This window comes from Capra hircus, chromosome 3 (genome assembly GCF_001704415.2).
Source record: "Capra hircus breed San Clemente chromosome 3, ASM170441v1, whole genome shotgun sequence".
Classification (NCBI taxonomy): domain Eukaryota; kingdom Metazoa; phylum Chordata; class Mammalia; order Artiodactyla; family Bovidae; genus Capra; species Capra hircus.
In genome coordinates, this window is record NC_030810.1 from 10,153,101 (window position 1) to 10,175,164 (window position 22,064).

The 22,064-nt window shown below is 39.6% G+C and overlaps 1 protein-coding gene and 1 pseudogene across 5 annotated transcripts in view; both read right to left on the reverse strand.

Moving 5' to 3' along the window:
* Positions 1 to 20,533, reverse strand: part of ZMYM6 (zinc finger MYM-type containing 6) — a 46,284-nt gene extending 25,751 nt beyond the window's left edge. Inside the window, exons 1-6 of one of the 5 annotated variants that reach the window (XM_018041272.1) lie at positions 20,349 to 20,533; positions 19,106 to 19,267; positions 8,138 to 8,222; positions 7,073 to 7,322; positions 3,320 to 3,494; positions 3,030 to 3,221 (exon numbers count right to left, since the gene is read on the reverse strand). In XM_018041272.1, coding sequence (XP_017896761.1) covers positions 3,030 to 3,221; positions 3,320 to 3,494; positions 7,073 to 7,322; positions 8,138 to 8,222; positions 19,106 to 19,198 — 795 coding nt within the window. In that variant the 5' untranslated portion in view covers positions 19,199 to 19,267; positions 20,349 to 20,533. Of the gene's footprint in view, positions 1 to 3,029; positions 3,222 to 3,319; positions 3,495 to 7,072; positions 7,323 to 8,137; positions 8,223 to 19,105; positions 19,268 to 19,828; positions 20,283 to 20,348 lie in introns of those variants that run through there. The other 4 variants (XM_018041284.1, XM_018041288.1, XM_018041279.1 and 1 more) reach the window with 4 other exon arrangements.
* LOC108635610 lies at positions 9,163 to 11,348 on the reverse strand (annotated as a pseudogene).

Here is a 22,064-nt window from a genome sequence, read left to right on the forward strand (position 1 = left end):
CAGTGAATAAAGTAACTGTGTATGTGAAGTCGCTTCAGTCATGTCCGACCCTTTGCCACCCCATGGACTGTAGCCCACCAGGCTTCACTGTCCATGGGATTCTCCAGGCAAGAATACTGGAGTGGGTTGCCATGCCCTCCTCCAGGGGATCTTCCCCACCCAGGGATCGAGCCCGTGTCTCCTGAGGCTCCTGTACTGCAGGCGATTCTTTACCGCTGAGCCACTGCAGAAGCCCCTGCAGATTGGTAGAAATAACAAGAGAACCAGAATTAGAAGTGGAGCCCAACGATGTGACTCAATTTCTGCTATCTCATCATAAAACTTTAATGCTCACAAAAAAAGTGACTTCTTGAGATGAAATCTACTCCTGTAAAGATGCTGCAAAGATCACTGAAATGTCAACAAAGGATTTAGAATATTATGTAAGTTTGGTTTAATAAAGCAGTGACGAGGTTTGACAGGATTGACCCCCATTTTGAAAGTTCTATTTTGGGTCAAACGCTATTGAACAGCATTGTATGGCTAGAGAGAAACTGTTTATGAAAGGAAGAGTCAATCCATGCAGCAGACTTCATTGTTGTCTTATTTTAATAAACTGCCATAGCCACCCCAACCTTTAGTAATCACCACGTTGAGCAGTCAGCGGCCATTAACATCAAGGCAAGACCTTCTTCTAGCAAAGAGATTATGACTCTCTGAAGGCTCAAATGAATGGTTAGCATTTTTAAGCAATAAACTATGTTTAAATTAAGGTATGCACAGTATTAAGACATAATTCCACTGCACACAGCATAGTATTTACACAGTATAATGTAAATAAACTTTTATATGCACTGGGAAACCAAAAAGTCATGTGTCACTTTATTGCAATATTTGCTTTACTGTGGGTGGAATGGAACTGAACACATAACATCTCTGAGGTATGCCTATAAACGCTCTCTTTCTAAAGGTGAGGAAAAGACACATTCTGAATAAGTTAGTTATCTAGTAAGCTGCTTTCCTAGCTACAGAAACTGGATGAACTCAATTATGCCTCTAAAACTCTTAACTGATGAAAACTCTATAAATGCCATCTTGGAATTATTTAAAGATAAGTTGTTCACTTTTTGAAAGGACCCAATGAGACCTGAAACATACCTCTTTAAACCAAATATATATAAATGATATATATGTGTGTATATATATACATTATATTTGTGTGTATATATGTATATAAGAATTGCTAATATACTCTTCCTTTATTGCAGTGGCCTAGAACCAAACTCACAGTATTTCTGAAGTATGTCTGTAAAATAAAAACTGAAAAAAATTAGTAACTATTCAAATATATTAGCAACAACAAAATACATTAAAAATAATGAATTAATTAGTCATAACATACTTTTCTCATCACAAATAATCAGAGACCAAGTAATCCACCTAAGGACCACCCCCAGGAGAGACTTGGACATTAGTCTAACAGAGAGTCTACCACCTTGAAGGTTATTTAACTAGTAAAACTCTTTAGCAGGAGACAAAAAAGATGTTTAATGTATATTAGGAGATTCTGCAGAACTACCTGTTTTTCAAGCTGAGTTTCACAATAAAATTTGCCTGTAAGTTTATCCACGTTTTAAGAAACACAATAATAATGCCCGCCATTTATATAAATTAAAAATATTATTACTTACTGAGTGCTCATCATGAGCCAGGCACCATACTAAGCAATTTTATTTACACTGTACCAAAAAATCCTTCCAATAACACAGTGAGATACTTTAAAAAATTATATTAACAAACTGTAACTTTAATTAACTTAATGAAAAAAAAACAAAAAAACAGAAAAGTAGGAGATTTAACTTACTTCATCTGGATCCAAAGTCCAGGCTCCTAACCACTACCCTATACTATCACTGGCACACTGTAAAATCTTTCACCAATAAATTACACAGGGAAGTAAAAAGTAGGAAAACATAAATTGCAAAGTTTCTTTACATAATCTTCTGGGTAAAAGAGGAACACCACTTACACAGTGGACAGAATACAATACCAGTAACAAAATCAGGAATGGGACTGATTTGGGGACTATATATACGCACACACACACATACATACACATATAACATGGATTCTATTTTTGCAAAAATAGTAAGCAGACTGCCAAAAGTGGCTAAGTTCCTAGAAAAAGGATACTTTATGAAGATGAATGTCCATTACCAACTGCTCAGAGGAATTAAACCAAACTCCCTAACTGAAAAAAAAAAATTTAATTATTATTTACACGTTTTTTGAAAATAATAACTTCTTTTTTTCAGGACTTCCCTGGCAGTCCAGTTAGTAAGACTCTGTGCTTCCAATGCAGAGGGCACAGGCTCAATCCTTGGTCAGGGAACTAAGATCCCACATGTCACATGGTATAGCCAAAAAATAAATAAAAATAAAATTTCAGTTTATTTCTTAAATAAATAACTTTTAAAGACCCCAATTTATTCAGCAATGATTAAATTGACAAATTAATACATTTAGTAACAAAACTAATTAAAAATTAGTTAAAGTTAAAAAAAGGCAGTTGGAAAACATTAAAATGCAAAAAAAAATATCTGAAGCATCCTAATAAAGCAATGTTACCAAAATAATGACAAATTAATTCCAAAACACACTTAAAATACATACTTTCTAAAATGAAGAAGATACGTTTTATATTTGCTGATTATATCATTTTTTAACTCTTGGTCATAGTCTATCCACAATAATATGGAGTTTTCTTCACTATCAATAGAGCACAAAATTTCAGACTCATAGCAAACCATGAAATTATGTTTGTGAATTCGTGGCCATGAAGGAAACCCTAAAGAATGATCTAGTTCATCGATATTATCTTACTATCAAAATCAACCCTTACAGTTTTAGAATCTACCCCATTTTTCTGGAGGGGAAATCACACACCAGGGTCAATTGGTGGGAAGAGCTCACTCTCTTCTGCACTTCGTCCCTGTGCCGCCAACTGGAAAGGCGCAAGCCTGCAGAGCACACGAGACGGCTATTCGTACCTGCTTATACGCCGTGATACTTGTGGAACTAAACACCTTCTGGGACTGGCAGGGGCCAGAGCTACTGTAGCAGTAGCTCCCACAGTTCTCACAACAGTTCATGCTGAGGTTGTTGGCAGAATGAAATTTTGAAAAACAGGCATCGCTACAAAGACCATGTACCACATTTTGATATTTAACTTCAAATCGAATCTAGGAAAGAAAAACACACACGGACACAAAGTAAGCAGAGCCAGTAGAAAACCTCTGATCTGTGAACAGAATCTCAACAAAGACGAAACAGAACTTACATCAGCATTCTTCTGACACATACTGCACTTAGTTGAAATGCTACTGGTATATATGGTAACAACAGGTTTTTTCTTTAGCTCATAAGAAGAAAGGCATGATTGGCTGCAGAAATCTTTGCTGGGAGAGGAATTTTCAAATGGGGTTGTGATCACATCCTTTGGATTTAAAATGTCTCTAAAAATAAATAACAAAGGCAAAATGAAATGTGTTCTTCCTAATTGTAATTTCTTCCTCTTTGTGAGCTAAAATAACTACATTTACTAAGGGCAGCTATTGTATAAGTAGAAAATGGCTGGCCCTGGGAAAGGCTTCTGGAAAACTGGGTTTGATGATTAGTTCTATTACTTCTCAGCTGAGGGACAATGAGTGAGGCAACGGGCAATTACTGGCTCAATTTCCTCATGTATAAAATGGAGTTCATAAAACTTAATTTATAGACGTGTTGAGGGAGAATTACATTTAAAAGATAACCAGCCAGATGCTCATGAAAAAAACATTGAGGCTTCCAGTTCCAACCAAGTTTCATCTACTGGAGCCAAAAAGAACAAGTGTCCATCCCACAACTCCAGACCACAAAACACTTGTCCTCTTATGAGCCAGCAGCTGCCAAGAGTAGAAACATAAATGAAACAATGAATGAAAAAAAATTTTATTCAAATATAAGATTTGAGAAACATAAATTATCAAAGATTTGCACTAAAAATTAGCATGATATAGAAAACTTCATTGTAACTGAGGAGATCCAAGAAACAAATGACAAACAAAAGGGTTATTAAGGCTTGGTATCAGAGGACAGATGGAAATAAGAATGAGAAAAAAAGAGCAGAAATAACTGAGTTCGTCTATGAGACTCCTAGAGTTATTTTGTGAGAGCTCACTGTTACAATAAGCACTGCCAGTAAAAACAGAGGCTAAGTTATTGCCGTTCTTCTGACAAGTATAAAAACTGAAGGAAATAGTCATTAATTAGAAGAAACACTAGTGTAGGCCACATAGTAGAGAATAATAATGGCAATAATATTATGTACTATAATAATGTACTGGATAACTACTATGTGCCAGATATTGCTCTCTTTACTCAAATTATCCAATCTAATGATCACAAAAAAACTCTATAAGGTAAGTATTATTGGGGGACCAAATCAGAAAGGTTAAATAGCTTGCCATTCAGCTGAGTAGGCAGTGAAGCCAGAATGTAAATCAAGGCAGTCTGATTCTATCATCCACACAGTTCACCACTCCACTGTTCTACCTTCCATCCTGTACTCATCACACTCAACTATTCTATGGTAAACTACAAAAGAATTTCAAAGGCGACAGAGCACTATTTTACTTTTCTATAACTCAGCCTTAATAAAAGTGGATATGCTTACTGCACACGAAATATTAAGACTGAAAAGTGATTCTTCTACTAAAATCAAAGCAATTAAGAATTTCACTTAACAATGAAAACCTACAAGTGCCATGTATACATACATATACCAATGAGAATGACTTTTTAATGAAAACCTGTGCACATGAATATAAATGCATTCTGAACCTTACACATCCAAATGTATATGCTACACCTAAACATTTACCTTAGAAAAACTATACCTCTTCCAACATCAACATGGCTCAAACACTTTTTCTAATTTCTCATTTAGTTTATAAGAACTCTAAGTACAACTTTTTAATTTTATCGTCAGATACCATGTTTAACGGTATGACTCAGTTTAATTATCTACAACAGTCAGTTGGTAAGACATCAAGTAACTTTTGGCAACTTGCAAAAATCAAACCCCAGCTGAAAGGATAGATTTATCACCTACCTTAGCCTAAAGGAATGTTTCAGTCTCTGAAGGCAATGCCAAAGAAGGAGACAAAAAATTTTTCTCAACAACAGTACCGTGGTAAAAAGCCAGTGACAAGAGTGACTACTTTTAAGATAACAATATGTATTTGGATGTATAAGTCACGTTACATTCTTTCAAATTTCATTAATTTGGGCTTCCTCGGTCCAGTGGTTAAGACTCCACATTTCTACTGCAGGGGGCATGGGTTCAATCCTTGGGTGGAACTAAGACCCCATGTACCACGTGACTTGGTCAAAAAATAAAATAAAGTAAAATTTAATTAATTTCCTCTTGATATTTGATATATTGAAGCTGAACACCTAAAAATAGAAAACTAAATTTGGTTTTCCCTGTAGTCATGTATGGATGTGAGAGTTGGACCATAAAGAAGGCTGAGCACCAAAGAATTCATGCTTTCGAATGGTGGTGCAGAAGACTCTTGAGAGTCCCTTGGACTGCAAGATCAAACCAGTCAATCCTAAAGGAAATCAACCCTGAATATTCATTGGAAGGACCACTGCTGAAGCTAAAGCTCCAATACTTTGGCCACCTGATACAAAGAGCCAACTCACTGGAAAAGACCCTGATACTGGGAAAGACTGAGGCAGAAAGAGAAGGGGGCAGCAGAGAATGAAATGGTACGGGATGGTTACATAGCATCACCAACTCAATAGACACGACCTTGAGCAAACTGGGAGACAGAGGAGAGTTTATTCTTCCAGATCAGTTTCATGAGAATGACATAAAAAGTTAAAATAAGGTATTGGGCATTTTGTAACAAAAGTAAATTTGAATATTTAAGTAAAATATTTTAAAATTTCTCTTTCCTTTTAGTTGGGGATTTCCATTTTAATAGGATCTACTTTTAGATACCTAAGGTCAACACAACCAAGCAGAGACAAAACAGAGGTCACAAATTATATGTTAACTATACATAATATCAAATTTATTATTTAAAATAATAGGATCCCACTTATTAAGCATTTGCTATGTGCTAGGTCCTATGCTAACACTTTCTCATTAAAACCTGAGGAAGTAGATACTATTTACTAATGAACAAACTGAGGCTGAGAAAAGTTAAATATCTAGCCCAAGGTCATGCAGCTAGTAAGTGATAGAGCTACTAATACAATCAAGCCAAGCTCGTTTCTTGCCCCACATTAGTGACTACTCCACAACTCACTACATTCCTAGAATTACACTACCACACAAATAGGCAAAACACACCAAATTCTTTAAACTTACTAAGCTTATGATTATTATTAATTTTATTATTTTTTATTTTTCTGGCCACACCGTGCCCACCACGCCCATCTTACCTAGTTCCCCAACCAGGGACCAAACGCATGCCCCCTGCACTGGAAGTGCAGAGTCCTAACCACTGGACCACCAAGTAATCCCCAAGAAAGACGTTTATAGGGCTCTGTTGCTACTTCTCCCTTTCTCTTCATCTACGCGTTACTACAAGGCAACAGTGATCTCCAAAAAGAGTCACAAGGACTTCTCAGGAATAAATGCACGGTTTTTGTGGCCAATTATCTTCTATAGAATTAAATAACTTTCATATACTATTATAAGGGTGATAGTACTTCATTCTATACTTCAGTAACTTTCAAGATAACAAATGATTTTGAATGGTTGTCTACAATTACAACAGACATACAGTACATGTGTGGTCCTGCAATTTCTCACTCCTTTCTAGTAAAATTTAAACTGAAAGACATAGGAAAACTGGTTTAGGCAATCCTTTTTTACATCAAGTCACTTATTTAACTTTATAAACTTTAGAATTTGCAAATTTCTCAATTAGCTAAAAAATATTTCCAAAGAAATGTGCTAAAGAGATTTAAAGTAGCAATAGTATGTTTGAACTAAATACACTAAAAAAATAAAAAGATGTAATTAAGAATCTCATACTTTGAGCAGTTTGCACAGGTTTTCTTGGGAGGAGGTAGTAGGCAGACAGATGAAGACTGTCCAATGATGCACCTTGTGGAGCAAAAGAGCTGAGTAGATCCTGTCTTATGAAATGCAGTTTGACCCTTATAAAGCATCTTTTTACAACCAGAGCAAAAAACCTGAAGAGCTATAGCTGGAACTGGAGGAAGCGATACATTTGGGCCAGATGATGCAAGAGAAAGCTGAAAGCCTGGGGTCAACTGTTGGGCTATAAAAACAAAATAAGAAAAAGAAACAAACAGAAAAAAAAAGTTTTCATATCAACATGAACATATATACATTCTCTATATTTTAGGACAAATTCCCTCAGTCTGGAAATGCAATACTGAGACAAGGAACCACTCCAGAACAGGTGATTTCCAATTTATTTAACCATGACACACAGAAAGAACCATACTTCACATCACAACCCAGGAGGCACATACGCAGATTTGTATGTATGTGAACAGGCATACAAAATTAAATAGCTGAAACAACAGTTTTATGAAGTAATATGTTTCCTTACTATATGCATCACACTCTGATATACAGTTGATCCATGAACAACTCAGGGGCTGGGGTGCCAACCCCCTGCAGTGGAAAATCTGTGTCCTGCTATCTCTGCCTCCAAAACAAAAGAACAGACAAATGACCCATCCAAGGGCAGGCAGATGAAACTGTGGATAGAATCAGGACTCAAACTCTAATTCCTCTGATTTCACATACTGCGATTTCCAACTGAACATAAAAATTTCCCCATACTTAATTTACAGATCTATAAAATGAAAATACTGGTACTATATTTATTGAAAAAAATCACCCAAATAAGTTGACCTGCACCTATTCAAATCCATGTGTTCAAGGATCAACTGTAATTATATTCCACTTTTTAAAATTGTGGTCAAGACCAGCCAGCCAGCCTGAAAAGCACTGCTTTGTCTAAAGGAAGAAAACAGACTTACATGAGGAGGTACTTTCCATCCATTCTACTAGTCAGAATATAACAGAATCAGATCGTAACTAACTTACAGTTCTGCTTCTTACCAAGAGGACTGTCACTGACTGAAAACACAGCACTAATTTTCAGTTCACTTTCCTGAGCTTTTGGCTTTGAAGCACGTATATATTCCTTAAAGAAAAAGAAGAGATAGAGAAACAATATAGTGTTAGTACCTGAGTAAACTAGAAATTCAAACAAAAAAAATAATTGTCATATTTATTTCTTCTACCTTATAATCCTTGTCACCTTCACAAATACCTCAAAAGTCAAAATTTACGAGTTATTAGACTGATTTAATCTTTACAAAAAAAGATTCTGTAACTGGAGAATCTTCTATGATACTTATGTTTACTTACCACATGTAATCTTGAGAGGGAGGGGACATACATATACCTGTGGCTGATTCATGTTGCTATATGGCAGAAACCAACAGAATATTCTAAGTCAACTGTCCTCCAATTTAAAAAAATTTGTTTAATGTAATCTCGCTATACACAGCTATTTCAATGCTGAGCACTACTTTTTTTTTAGGCTGCATTTATAAGGGAGCAATAAATGAAATTAAATCTGAGTGATTTAGAGTTTGGATCAAATTAGTAATTTTATCCAACAGATTTGCAAGCTGTCATATCTGTTAATGGCAGAAAAGATATGTGTTTCAATGCAATCTGCTCATTATATACAAAATCATCACAGCTTAAATCAGATTTATCTTTAATATATTCTTCTAAATGCTTTAAAATAATATATATAATCATGGAAAAAATTTAAATACACAAATCTCCCTTTAAAAAGACTGCCCTTTATTCTGAGATATGAACTATCCTACCTTTGGGGGGAGGGAACGGATGTTAAAATAGCCTTACATATTTCAAAATAAAAAGCCTTTTTAAAAATAGTCTTACTTTTTTGAAACAATGGTGACAATTAGTAACTATATTTTTAATCTCCCTGTACTTGGCAAAATAACTGATATATCAGTTTCCAAAGTTACTCCAGCATTTCTCTGGAATATTAAATGCCAAAGATTAAAAACCACTGCATTAATTACCACTTTCCATGGCACCAAACAAGCTACTGCCTTTAACGTAAGACCTACTGAACCTTCTCTATGGATGAGAAAAGTGAGCTTTAGAGACGTTCATCAACTTGCACAAGGTCACAAAAATACCAAGCGCACAAATGGGAATCAAACCTAGGTCTGTTTCAAAACCCATGCTCTCTCCCTCATAAATGCACAAATACAATATAACATAATTACAACAATGAATTCAAACCCTGGCCCCCAAGTCAAGTTTCCCTGGTATAGGCTCTCCTATCTCCTTTCACTCACAGCACTTGTCATAATACATCACTTCACATTTATTTGGGTGATAATCTGTTCAATGTCTAACATCCCTCTTCCTCCCACACTAGACTGAAAGGACCATGTCCACTATAGGCAGGGATCCCATCTGTTTTTCCACTTCTGTACATTCAACACCCAGCACAGTCAACATAACACAACGGAGAAGACTATGGGCTCTGAGAGCAGACAGAAACAAGTGTAACCCTGGTTCTTTTTTTGCAATGGGGTGGCCAGGCACCAACACAACTTGAAACTTTTTATTGTATAGGACAATGGTTACAGAACACAAAGATTCGGGAAAACCCACTGCCTGGGCCCAACAAAAGTATTTGCCTTCTCGGTTCACAGTTCTCTGGGCCGCACGGGGACAGGCTTCTTCCTACATGGCTCTAGCAAAAGGTCCGTGACAGTAATCAATACAAGAAGAGCCACATCTGAGTCTAGCTGTAGACGGGTGGGTGGTTAAAGTGGGCCAGCCTCATTTCAGTTTCTTGAGTGTGACCCTGAAGACACGGATATGGACTGCTGAGTTGTTGCAGATCTGGAGCAGCGGCTCTCCTGTATCCATCCCTGGTTCTCACTCATCCACAAGCTCCATGGCAGAGGTACCGGCAGCCTTGTGCAAAGCCCTGAAGCTGCTAGCCTGCAGCTGTAGGGCAACGTGAATGACACCAATGATAGGCAGGCCCAAGTGGTGGATGAAGATCTCAGTGCAGGCATTCTGACTCCCAGCCCTTCGGCCTAGCAGTTTCTGGCAGCAGGCCAGCTGGACCATAAGGCCAGTCTTCTTGTGGACATAAATGTCACTGGGCCTCCAGGGCAGGCAGTGGGGAAGCCACTCCCACAGGGTGTACTCCACTGGGTCAGGCTCAGCCTTGACCACCCCAACAGGCTCTCGATTTTCAGCCACGCTGTGTGTCTCTCTCCAGTCCACAGTGCCCTCCACGTGCTCGTGGCCCACTCCCCACTCAAGCAATCGGCTGATACAAGACGCTGTCCACAACCCCCAGGCTCTAAGAAGGGAGAGAAAGAAAGGGTGCACCGCAGGAATGGCAGGACACTAGCAACCCCAGTGTTCAGGGATAAGCCATTTATTCTTTTTCAGTTCCAATTTCCTTATCTAAAAAGACAGTATTAGCTAACCCACTGGACTGAATTTATGGGACATATGATTTAAAACAAATAAAGCACATAGCATGATCCCTTACAATCAGCCAAAAGTTAGATATGACTCATGAACAAAATGCTACCTCTTATTATTATTTTCATAATTATAACACCAAATAAACATTTGTTGAATGAATGAATCCAAATTCATTCAATTCAAAGTGTGTGTGCGTGCTCAGTAACTCAGTCGTGTCCAACTCTTTGCAACCCCATAGGCTGTAGCCACCAGGCTCCTCTGTCCACGGAATTTTCCAGGCAAGGATACTGGAGTGTGTTGCCATTTTGTCCTCTAGGGGATATCCCCAACCGAGGGACTGAACCCACATCTCCGTGATCTCCTGCGCTGGCAGGTGGAGTCTTTTACCACTGAACCACCTGGCAATTCAAAGTGGACATTCTTAAACAGTATACTTAAGTAACAATATTCACTTATTGGCACTTGTGAAAAAGGAGAAGTTAGAAGTACATATATAGACTGCCTTCAACTTAACAAAAAAAAAAACCACAAGATTCAATAAAAGATTGTCCATCATCAACTCAATCTCTTAATATTTTTCTAATATGCCTGCTACATTTCCCTAGTCAGTCTGTCTTACTTCACAAAGTAACTGTTCCACACCTCCACCACTCCTAAGTCCAAACCCCATATATTTCTGACTCAGTAATGTTTCTGTTTCACCAAGAAAATAGAAGCAGTTAAGTAAGAATTCCCTCAGCATCCTGACTGCCTCGTCCACCATGCCTACACACGGACTGGCAAACTGTCCTTGAACCTTACAGGAAAAGGCAACCTTCTCAGCCACAGCTGAAGCAATGCCTGTGTTCGGGGTCCCTTCCCCCCGCCTTTTTACAGCACTTCATACTCTCTTTGTGTATCCTAAGCCTCTCTCCACCTGGTCAAGGAAAGCAGCATGAACTGTAAAGAGGCAAAAAGGTAGTCTATATGGGTTCTTAGAACTGCACTTCAGGGGTCACAGATTCTGGAGGAACCCAGAATAGAGTCCCAGTGGAGGAGAATGCATAGGAGATTTCACGGGGAAAAGGAGGAAGTTCAAGCAGGCTTACACAAGCTGTTGACTAAGAATTTGGATTGGAGGATAAATCTGTTTTGTACATTCAGTTGGGTTATCGAGCACACCTCATCTGTTACTAGAGAAAGGTATGGTTTCCTTAGTCCAGAAGTAGTCCAGTTCTTAGCACTGCTCTTTCCTTTCGGCAACTCAGCAACTATTCAGCAATTCTGCATTACAGAGTTCACCCAGAGCTCAGCGTGGGTACCAAACAGGATGACCCTCAAGGGGTCTCAGCCGTTCCTGCCTTTGTTCCTTTCACAACTTCCATGCTGGTCTCTTCCCTTTAGCTTATAAGGAACCTATCCCATAGGGAACTACTTCCCTCTCTGCTCTCTCCCTTCACAACCAAACTTAACAGGAAAAGTATTCCATGCTTTCTCTACTTTTTCACTGTGATTCCCTCCTGAACACAATGCAATCAAGCTGTTGCTTCAACTGAAAGATAACCAATTATCTCAAATTGCATAATTCAATAAACAATTTTAGGTTTTATCTTTCTCGGTCTCTCAAAAACATCTGACATCACCAATAATTCTACTGGTTGTCTTCTGATCATGTTATTTCAATTCATCATTACTATTTCTTAGCATCCTTCATTAATCTTATACTCACCCCAAGTAAATGGTGGGCTACCCAGGTGGTTCAGTGGTAAAGAATCTGCCTGCCAATGCAGGAGACACAGGTTCAATCTCGAGGTCAGGAAGATCCTCTGGAGAAGGAAATGGCAACCCACTCCAGTATTTTTGCTTGGGAAATCCCATGGACACAGAAGTTTGGTGGGCTACAGTCCATGGGGTCACGAAAGAATTGGACACAACTTAGCAACTAAGCAACAACAAAGTCAATGGTTCCAAATTCAGTGGCATCGGAAACCCTTAAGGTCTTGTTAAGACATAGATTTTTGGGTTTCAGCCTCAAAATTTCTTATTCAGCAGGTCTGGAGCATGAACTAAGAACATACATTTCTAATAGGTTCCCAGGTAATAACAAGGCTGCTGCTTGGGAGATTACTTGAAGCCATTTTGAAGCATTAAATTAATTCAGTTCCTAGCGCTCTATCCTGAGCTCTACTCTTTTCTCTATTTTTGTTCCCTGAACAATGTCATCCACTTTCATGACTTCAACCATCACCTTATATAGGGTGACCAAATATAAATATAGCAAATAAAAATATAAAACAACCACTTAGTTTTAAGTTTCAAATAAACAACAGATAATTTTTTAGTGTAAGTCCCAAATACTGCATGCAACATGCATGCTAAGTCACTTCAGTCATGTCCGACTCTTTGCAACCCTATGGACTATGGCCCACCAGGCTCTGTCCATGGGGTTTTCCAGGCAAGAATACTGGAGTGGGTTGCCATGCCCTTCTCCAGGGGATCTTCCCAACCCAGGGACCAAACCTACATCTCTTACATCTACCTATACTGGCAAGCAGGTTCTTTACCACTAGCTCCACCAATACTTACCTGAAAAAAATATTCATTGTTCATTTGATAGGAAAATGTAACTGAACATTCTGTTTTTAACTGGCAACACAATACCTACATACAGATAACTCTCTAATCTCTAAATACCACTCTCTAATCTCTAAATATGTGCAAGTGCCTCCGAGGGCAAAATTATCACTTGAATGCCCCCATGAGCCCCTTGAACACAACAGATCTCCAACTACACTCATTACTTCCTCTTAAATCCTGCTCCTAGCCCCTCAGTAAATAGTATCATCACAAACTGAACTTACTGAAGCCCAGAAACCTCTGAGTTTTCCTGGATCCTCCTTGACCCTCATACCTCATATACTATCTCTAAGTAGGATGTGTTGCTGCTAAGTCACTTCAGTCCTGTCCGACTCTGTGCGACCCCATAGACATCAGCCTACCAGGCTCCCCCGTCCCTGGGATTCTCCAGGCAAGAACACTGGAGCGGGTTTCCATTTCCTTCTCCAGTGCATGAAAGTGAAAAGTGAAAGTGGAGTTGCTCAGTCGTGTCCGACTCTTCACAACCCCATGGACTGCAGCCCACCAGGCTCCTCTGCCCATGGGATTTTCCAGGCAAGAGTACTGGAGTGGGGTGCCATTGCCTTCTCCACTAAGTCGGATCAATTCTATCTAAATATCTAAAATTTATTCTCTTCTCCCACTTTACTGCTGAAATACCCAACCACTGAATATATCACATTCTCTCACCCCTCCATGAGTTGGCACATGCTCTCTTCTCTGTCTGAAGGTTTTAATCAACTGCTATAAGCCAAGCACTACCCACCCTGTGAAACCCTCCTCTTCTCCCTAGACAGACATAAGGTATCCTTTCCCTATGCTCCCCATGCATCTTACACAATCTTTTAAATTATGGTAATTATATCATATTCTGATTCTATATCTGTACAGATTATCTGCACAGATTCTGTATCTGTACAGAGGGAGCACAAAGCAACAGAAAGACTACATCTTTGAAGTCAGTCCAAGCTAAGTTCCTACTCTAACTCTGATGATTCCTTTGAGTTTGGTTAAGTTACCTAACCTGTCCTTCCTTCAGTTCCCTCCTTTTTAAAACGGGGTGAGGATACTTTCCTCCTATGTTTGTAGAGTTTAAATGAGACTGGGCAAGACACAGTGAGCATACCTTCTGGCAGGGCACAGTCACCCACAAATAGCTACCTCTCCCATTTCCATACCGTTACTCCCCCTCATGCCATCAATTCACTTGAGAGCAGAGGCCCTATCTTTTCATCTCTGTAGCGCCTCTGAAAACAAAGTAACTAACACAGCTTAGCATCCTGGTTAAGGGTTTGGGTTCTTGAACCAGACCACTTGGGTTCAAATGCTAGCTCATCGATTTACTAGGTTGTGTTACGTTTTATCTGTGTCTCTGTTTCCCTGTGTGTGAAACGAGAATAACAACATACTTAACTCACAGGATTTGTGAGTGTCATGTATAAACTGCTTACAACAGTGTTCAACAAGTGCTATAGGTCATATATGCAGGAATAAAAGCTGACTGAATAACTGAGTGACAATTCATATAGCTTTAGTAGCCAGGCTTCAGCAATATGTGAACCGTGAACTTCCTGATGTTCAAGCTGGTTTTAGAAAAGGCAGAGGAACCAGAGATCAAAATGCCAACATCCGCTGGATCATGGAAAAAGCAAGAGAGTTCCAGAAAAACATCTACTTCTGCTTTATTGACTCTGCCAAAGCCTTTGACTGTGTGGATCACAAGAAACTGTGGAAAATTCTGAAAGAGATGGGAATACCAGACCACCTGACCTGCCTCTTGAGAAATCTGTATGCAGGTCAGGAAGCAACAGTTAGAACTGGACATGGAACAACAGACTGGTTCCAAATAGGAAAAGGAGTACGTCAAGCCTGTATATTGTCACCCTGCTTCTTTAACTTCCATGCAGAGTACATCATGAGAAATGCTGGGCTGGAAGAAACACAAGCTGGAATCAAGATTGCCAGGCGAAATATCAATAACCTCAGATATGCAGATGACACCACTCTTATGGCAGAAAGTGAAGAAGAACTAAAAAGCCTCTTGATGAAAGTGAAAGTGGAGAGTAAAAAAGTTGGCTTAAAGCTCAACATTCAGAAAACAAAGATCATGGCATCCGGTCCCATCACTTCATGGGAAATAGATGGGGAAACAGTAGAAACAGTGTCAGACTTTATATTTTTGGGGGGCTCCAAAATCACTGCAGATGGTGATTGCAGCCATGAAATTAAAAGACTTTTACTCCTTGGAAGAAAAGTTATGACCAACCTAGATAGCATATTCAAAAGCAGAGACATTACTTTGCCAACTAAGGTCCATCTAGTCAAGGCTATGGTTTTTCCAGTGGTCATGTATGGATGTGAAAGTTGGACTGTGAAGAAGGCTGAGAGCCGAAGAATTGATGCTTTTGAACTGTGGTGTTGGAGAAGACTCTTGAGAGTCCCTTGGACTGCAAGGAGATCCAACCAGTCTATTCTGAAGGAGATCAGCCCTGGGATTTCTTTGGAAGGAATGATGCTAAAGCTGAAACTCCAGTACTTTGGCCACCTCATGCGAAGAGATGACTCACTGGAAAAGACTCTGATGCTGGGAGGGATTGGGGGCAGGAGGAGAAGGGGATGACAGAGGATGAGATGGCTGGATGGCATCACGGACTCGATGGATGTGAGTCTGACTGAACTCCGGGAGTTGGTAATGGACAGGGAGGCCTGGCGTGCTGCGATTCATGAGATCGCAAAGAGTCGGACATGACGGAGCGACTGAACTTGAACTTGACTTAGTATCCAGAGCAGACCCCTAGTACATGAGAAAACAGTCAACTTTTTCAACTTCTTCTCTACTATTTTCCAATATTCAAATATTTCCAATATGCAAACATGAAAAGGAGCACACACTATTTGTTCAATCGGCTTTTCCATCATAGCCGACACCCAATCATGAAAAATTATAGCCAATTCACCTTCAAGCATTAATATAAACCAAAGAGAACTGAAGAAGCCCCCATCCACTTAAATTTACATTGCAAGCTGTCGGTGGGATTTTCTTTACCACAATTTTTATATTCAGGAAGAATACTCAATTAATTCATAGTTCAATATTTCTTAAATTTTTAGACTACAGGCAAAGTACAATGAAAGAAATATTGGATCTGGAATCTTTAAAAACTGGTTTCGTATGCCAGCTTTGCCATGAGATCTTGACGAAGTCGCTTACTCCTTCATGCTCAGTTTCCTCATCTGTGAAACACAGGCTCTTTTATTTTAATTACTGAGCATATGCAGTCATTGTGCAGGCAACTGAGGTCACATAAGACCAGACTCTGAAAACAAAATTCACTGACCTGTAGATGCCATAACAAAAGTGAAAGCACTACACACAATTTAAAGAAAAATAGAGAGTGGCTAATTCTAAGTGACAAGACAGTTAAACCGTATCTTAAAAGAGGAGAAACTTTCTGCCAAGCTACCTAGTTTAGGATACAAAGGCAGAAGAAATGGCATGTGCAAAGGCAAGGAAACAAAAATTAACATAATATAACTTTTTGTGAAATGCAAATAGTTTGCAGGATCATAGATTAGAAAAGGTTGGGAAGATAGCGAAGAAGGAAACAAAGGTCTAAATATGGATAGTTTGGATATAACACAAAAATGTTTGTTTTATCCCACAGGAGGAGACAAGGTCTTTAAAGAGAACAATGTCATCAAATTTGTAAAGAGTACCTTAGCGCTCTTTCCCTGTCGCTGTGGAGTCACATGGGAGGCAGAGGTTTAGGTGCATTCAAAATTCGGCTCCAACCACCGCCATGGCACCATGGCTATAGCCCACCGCACCATGGTGGAGGAAGGCATTTCTGCTGGAGGTGTAATGGACATGAATGCTGCTTTACAAGAGGTGCTAAAGACTACCCTTACCCAGGAGAGCCTAGCAAGGGGAATTTCAAAGCTACCAAACCCCATCTTTTTGTGTTTGCATCTAATTCTGATGAGCTTATCTCAAGTTGGTGAAGGCCCTTGTGATGAATGACAAATCAACCTAATTAAGGACAATGATAACAAAAAAACCAGAAGAAAGGGCAGGCCTCTGTAAAACTGACAAGAGAGGGGAAAAACCCTGTAAAACAGATAGTTGCAGCTGTGTGGTGGTTATGGACTATAGCAGAGAGTCTCAAGCAAAGGATGTCATTGAGGGGTACTTCTAATATTAATAGAAGAAATGATTTAATTAAAAACTTGGCTCTTGTTACTCAAAAAAAGAGAGAGAGAGAGAACCATGGTATCACTATATAGGATTTTCATGAATGTGACTGAAGAGATAATGTTTAATGGGAAACTCAATGTTATAAAAGTCCAGATGAGAAATAATGAAACAGAGAGGAAAAGGAAGAGTGAAAAACTCTTAAAAGGTAAAATCCACAAAACTGGGCAAACAAATGGTTACTTTTGGCAAAGGAAGAATTACTATCTGGAGGGAAAATAAGTGTCCCAGATACCACCATCCCCTACCCCACATCCTGTAGACACTCCCTCAGAACCCTTTGCAGCACACCCCTTTAGGAAGGCGTGGAGGTGATGAACAGACAAATTATTCGACATCCCTGTCCTGGAATGATACTGCCTTTGAGATAATACGAGAAATAAAATATTATCATTATTATTTATATTTTCAGTATTATTGGTTTGCTTCTGCAATAAAGCCAGTAACTGGAGTATACGGCAAAGGAATTGTCCAAGACGAACAAAAAAATCACTTTTTGCCAAAACAACTAGCTGGTCTCTCCACACTGATCTCCACAGATTTCTAATCTGGGTCCTTAAGGGTAGCCATACGATCTTTCCAAACATGGTTATCTTATTCTACCAAGTAATACCCTACAATGGCTTCACAAAGTTCTCATGATAAGACCAACATAAAACCAAAATTTGTAACAAAGTCCTGCATAATCTGGCCTCAAACTACTTACAGTGCCTCATCCTAGAAGCAAGATAGCACAGGCTCTCAAGTCTGACACCTGGATTTGAATTCAGTTTTTGCCATTTAGGAGCTATGATCTGTGGTAAACTGCTGTGTACTTTGGTTTCCTCACCTCAAAAATGAGGATGATGATAAGGCTGTAAGAGTGGTGCTCATCACAGTCTAAGCACATGCAAGTTTTAACAAGTCAGTATTTCTAATGTCATGTTATGATGTACTCTACATATTGATATATCAATACCACTGTCAGTATTGTCATTATGATCACCATTATCATCATCATCACCATTTTCAGTTTTTATGTTCCAGGCCCACTGGTCTTGCAGTTCTTCAAAAGAACAATGCATCTTTCCAGATCAGAGCTTTCCTATATGCAGATCACTCTGTCTGGAACATTATCCTCCATGCCTTTGCCTAGTCAATTCATTCTGCAAAATTCAGCTTACAAATCCTCCAAGCCCGCACCCACCAATCAAAACTAGGCCAGATTTCCCATTTTAGGCCTTTTTTCCACAGCATTTGTCATAGTTTGTAATTATATGTATTTATACAATGTGATCAATTACTTGTGTAATGTTCATTTCCTCTACTAACCTGCAAGTTCTATGAGGGAAGAGATTAAACTGACCTTGCTCACTGCTGGATTTCCAAAGCCTGGCATAGAGTAGACCACAAATACTTACAGAATAAAAGAAAACTACTATCAGATACATGAGAACTCTTTGTAAAGGTACCAAATAATGGGAAAAGGGTAATACACATTAGTTTCCTCTCACAAAAAGAATGAGTTATCAAGATCTTTCTTCATTCAGGGAACATAAGAGGTAATTTACCCATCTAACGGGGGAAAAATCAATTTGGGTTACAAGTCAGAAACTTTACTAAAAATTTGAATTCAACAGATACGAGAAAAGAAATTAAAAAACAATTTTTTTAATTAAAGCGGAAATGCTTACTTGAGCATTGTCAGGTTCTTCTTTCATTTTGTCCAGAAGGGTTTGCTGTGGTGCCAGTGCTTTGCCACATTCACCATCCAAAGGTTCTTTCATCCTAATTTTTTACGTAAAGGGATTCCTCAGTCTAAATAGATTTCTTCTTGGTGGTAGACAGCTGGATTCCTAAAACACAACATAAAGGATTGATACTCAAGCTTATTCTTTTTTTTTTTTTTCTCCTTCATGTGTATCTGTATCAAAAGCTCTGTGTTGAGCGCAAGATTTTAGGGCTAAGCATTTGAAAAAACAACTCTTCTGAGGCTATGACTATACTCCTTCCTGACTTCTGTTCCTTCAGTAGCTGCCTTCACACTCAAAAAAAAAAAGTCTTAGAACAATAGTTCCCACTTCCCTGATATCTTTAAAGACAAACACTCTTGATTTTTTGTACATTGAAAGTTACTGTGGGATTGAGCCTTGAAGACCAAGACGGGAGAGGAAATTACCAAGCTCTTGGAAGAAAGGACCTAGAAATACAGTTTCTGAGACCATGAGAATTAGTACTTGAAGCACACCTCCAGCTTATATGTCTCAAAGTGGGGCACACCAAGCTCCCCAGCCCCACCTCTAACTCAGCCTTCACTGGAGGTCTCCATAGGGGCCCCATCTTTGGCCTTACGACAAGCTCTAAGCTCAAGATGCCACCAAATGAACTGGTGTGCCCTTAAAGTGGTCCACCTGCACCTTTCAGGGTCTCATGGGGTCCATGTCCAGGAAGGAGCCCCTCTGAGCTCCACTGCCCAATCGCCTTCTTGTAAATCGCCTTCCCCTAGGAGACAACATATTAAACTGGACGTAGTACACCTAAAGCAAACGAAAACCCTGCCAAGTTGTCTTGATCCAGTCAAGCCAGGCATGGAAATGGTCAACGCCAGGCTTAAAAGCCAGTGCGAGAGATGAGAACTTATATGCCCACTTGCCACAGTTGTAACAATCTATGAGCGCTCGTGTCTTATTCGCTTCCCAAATCTTGTCCCCCACCAGTAAGTCCCACGCCTGTCAGTGGGTACAAACACGGCAACGCTGCATCTGATAGTGGTAACGCGACCCGCATATGCCTGTCAGCCCATCTCTGCGGCGAAAACCCCAACGTTTCAGCTACCCAGCCAGACTGCGCTTCTTCCGCCCTGCGCCCGCCTCATCACGTGGCGCGGCCGCCGCCCCGCCCCATACGGCCCCTCCCGCTCCAATCGACCGCGCTCACCGTCTGCTGCCCTCGTCGCTCCTGGGAAGCCGTCGTCGCTCCGGGAAGCGGGGATAGAACCTGGGGACCCCACGCCGGGACAATGAATACTTTCTCTTACTGAAATTTTTCTCAACGGTCCATCGCAACGCAACAACCATACAACTGCGCTTGCGCAGCCCCGGTTGCCGCCCCGCCCCCTTCGCCCTTTCCCATCATGCCTCAGATCTGAGCTGAGCTGATTTCCCAGCATCCTCTCTCCTCATATATGGCTGACTTCTTAAAGAGACAGAGATCCAATAGTGAGAAGCTAGAGGAAGGGATTTGGGGGGAGAACCTAAGGGATACTGTAAGTGCTCTGCACCATTCTTATTTCCAGAAAGGTGACCTACTAAGAGAAGTTGAATAAGTGATAGATAATATTTATTAAACCAAGTGTTTGGTAAACACTTGGTATGAATCTTTCCACTTATTCCTGACCACAACTCCAATGGTACAGATGTTTCTCTGGGAGCTGTAAATGAAGAGATTAATGAACTTGTTCAAAGTCAAGATTTGGTACATTTGCATTAAACATTGTTTTGGAGATACAGCTATGATTTGTGAGGCTGTCATTTATTCATTTTGACTGCTATATAATATTCCATTTTATGAATGTGATACAATTTATCTACTAGTGATGGACATTTGAGTTATTTCCAATTTTTGGCTATTAGAAATAATACTGCTGTGAACATTCTTGCCTCTTGTGACACATATGCTAGGTTTATACATAGCAGTGAAATTGCTTGTTTTGTTTATATGAAAGTTAAGCAAATAGTTTCAATTTTTTTTTTTTTTTTACTTTATTTTACTTTACAATACTGTATTGGTTTTGCCATACATTGACATGAATCCACCACGGGTGTACATGCGTTCCCGAACATGAACCCCCCTCCCACCTCCCTCCCCATAACATCTCTCTGGGTCATCCCCGTGCACCAGCCCCAAGCATGCTGTATCCTGCGTCGGACATAGACTGGTGATTCGATTCTTACATGATAGTATACATGTTACAATGCCATTCTCCCAAATCATCCCACCCTCTCCCTCTCCCTCTGAGTCCAAAAGTCCGTTATACACCTCTGTGTTAAGATTTAATTTAATTCATTTATTTGATTGCCCTAGGTCTTGGTGGGCTACAGTATGTGAGGTCACAAAGAGTTGGACACACATATTAGTTATATCACATGAAATCTTCCTTAAGATGTGCAAGATCTTCTAAATGGGGCATGAAGCATCTTAAGCTGTGACAGTCAAGATCTACTTTCCATTGAACCAGGACACCCTGCATTGGGAGGTCCTCAAACAACAACTGAGCTGAACAAACAACTTTAGAAAATGGTTGTTTCGATTTGTACTCCCACCAGCCATTTATAAGAATTCCAGTTGCCCCACATCCCTGCAGATAATTACTGTTATTGTTGTAGTTCAGTCACCGAGTCATCTCTGACTCTTTGCAACCCCATGGACTGCAGCATGCCAGACTTCCCTGTCCCTATTGTACACCTTTTAAATTTTAAACATTCTGGTGGGGGTATAGTCGTATCTTACTGTGATTTTCATTTGGATTTCGCAGGCTTCTAATGAGACTGAACCCATTTTCCTGTTTTTTTATATCTGGATAGCCTCTTTTATGAATTGCCAATTCAAGTGTCTTACTCATTTTTGTATTGGATTGTCTGCTATTTTCTTATG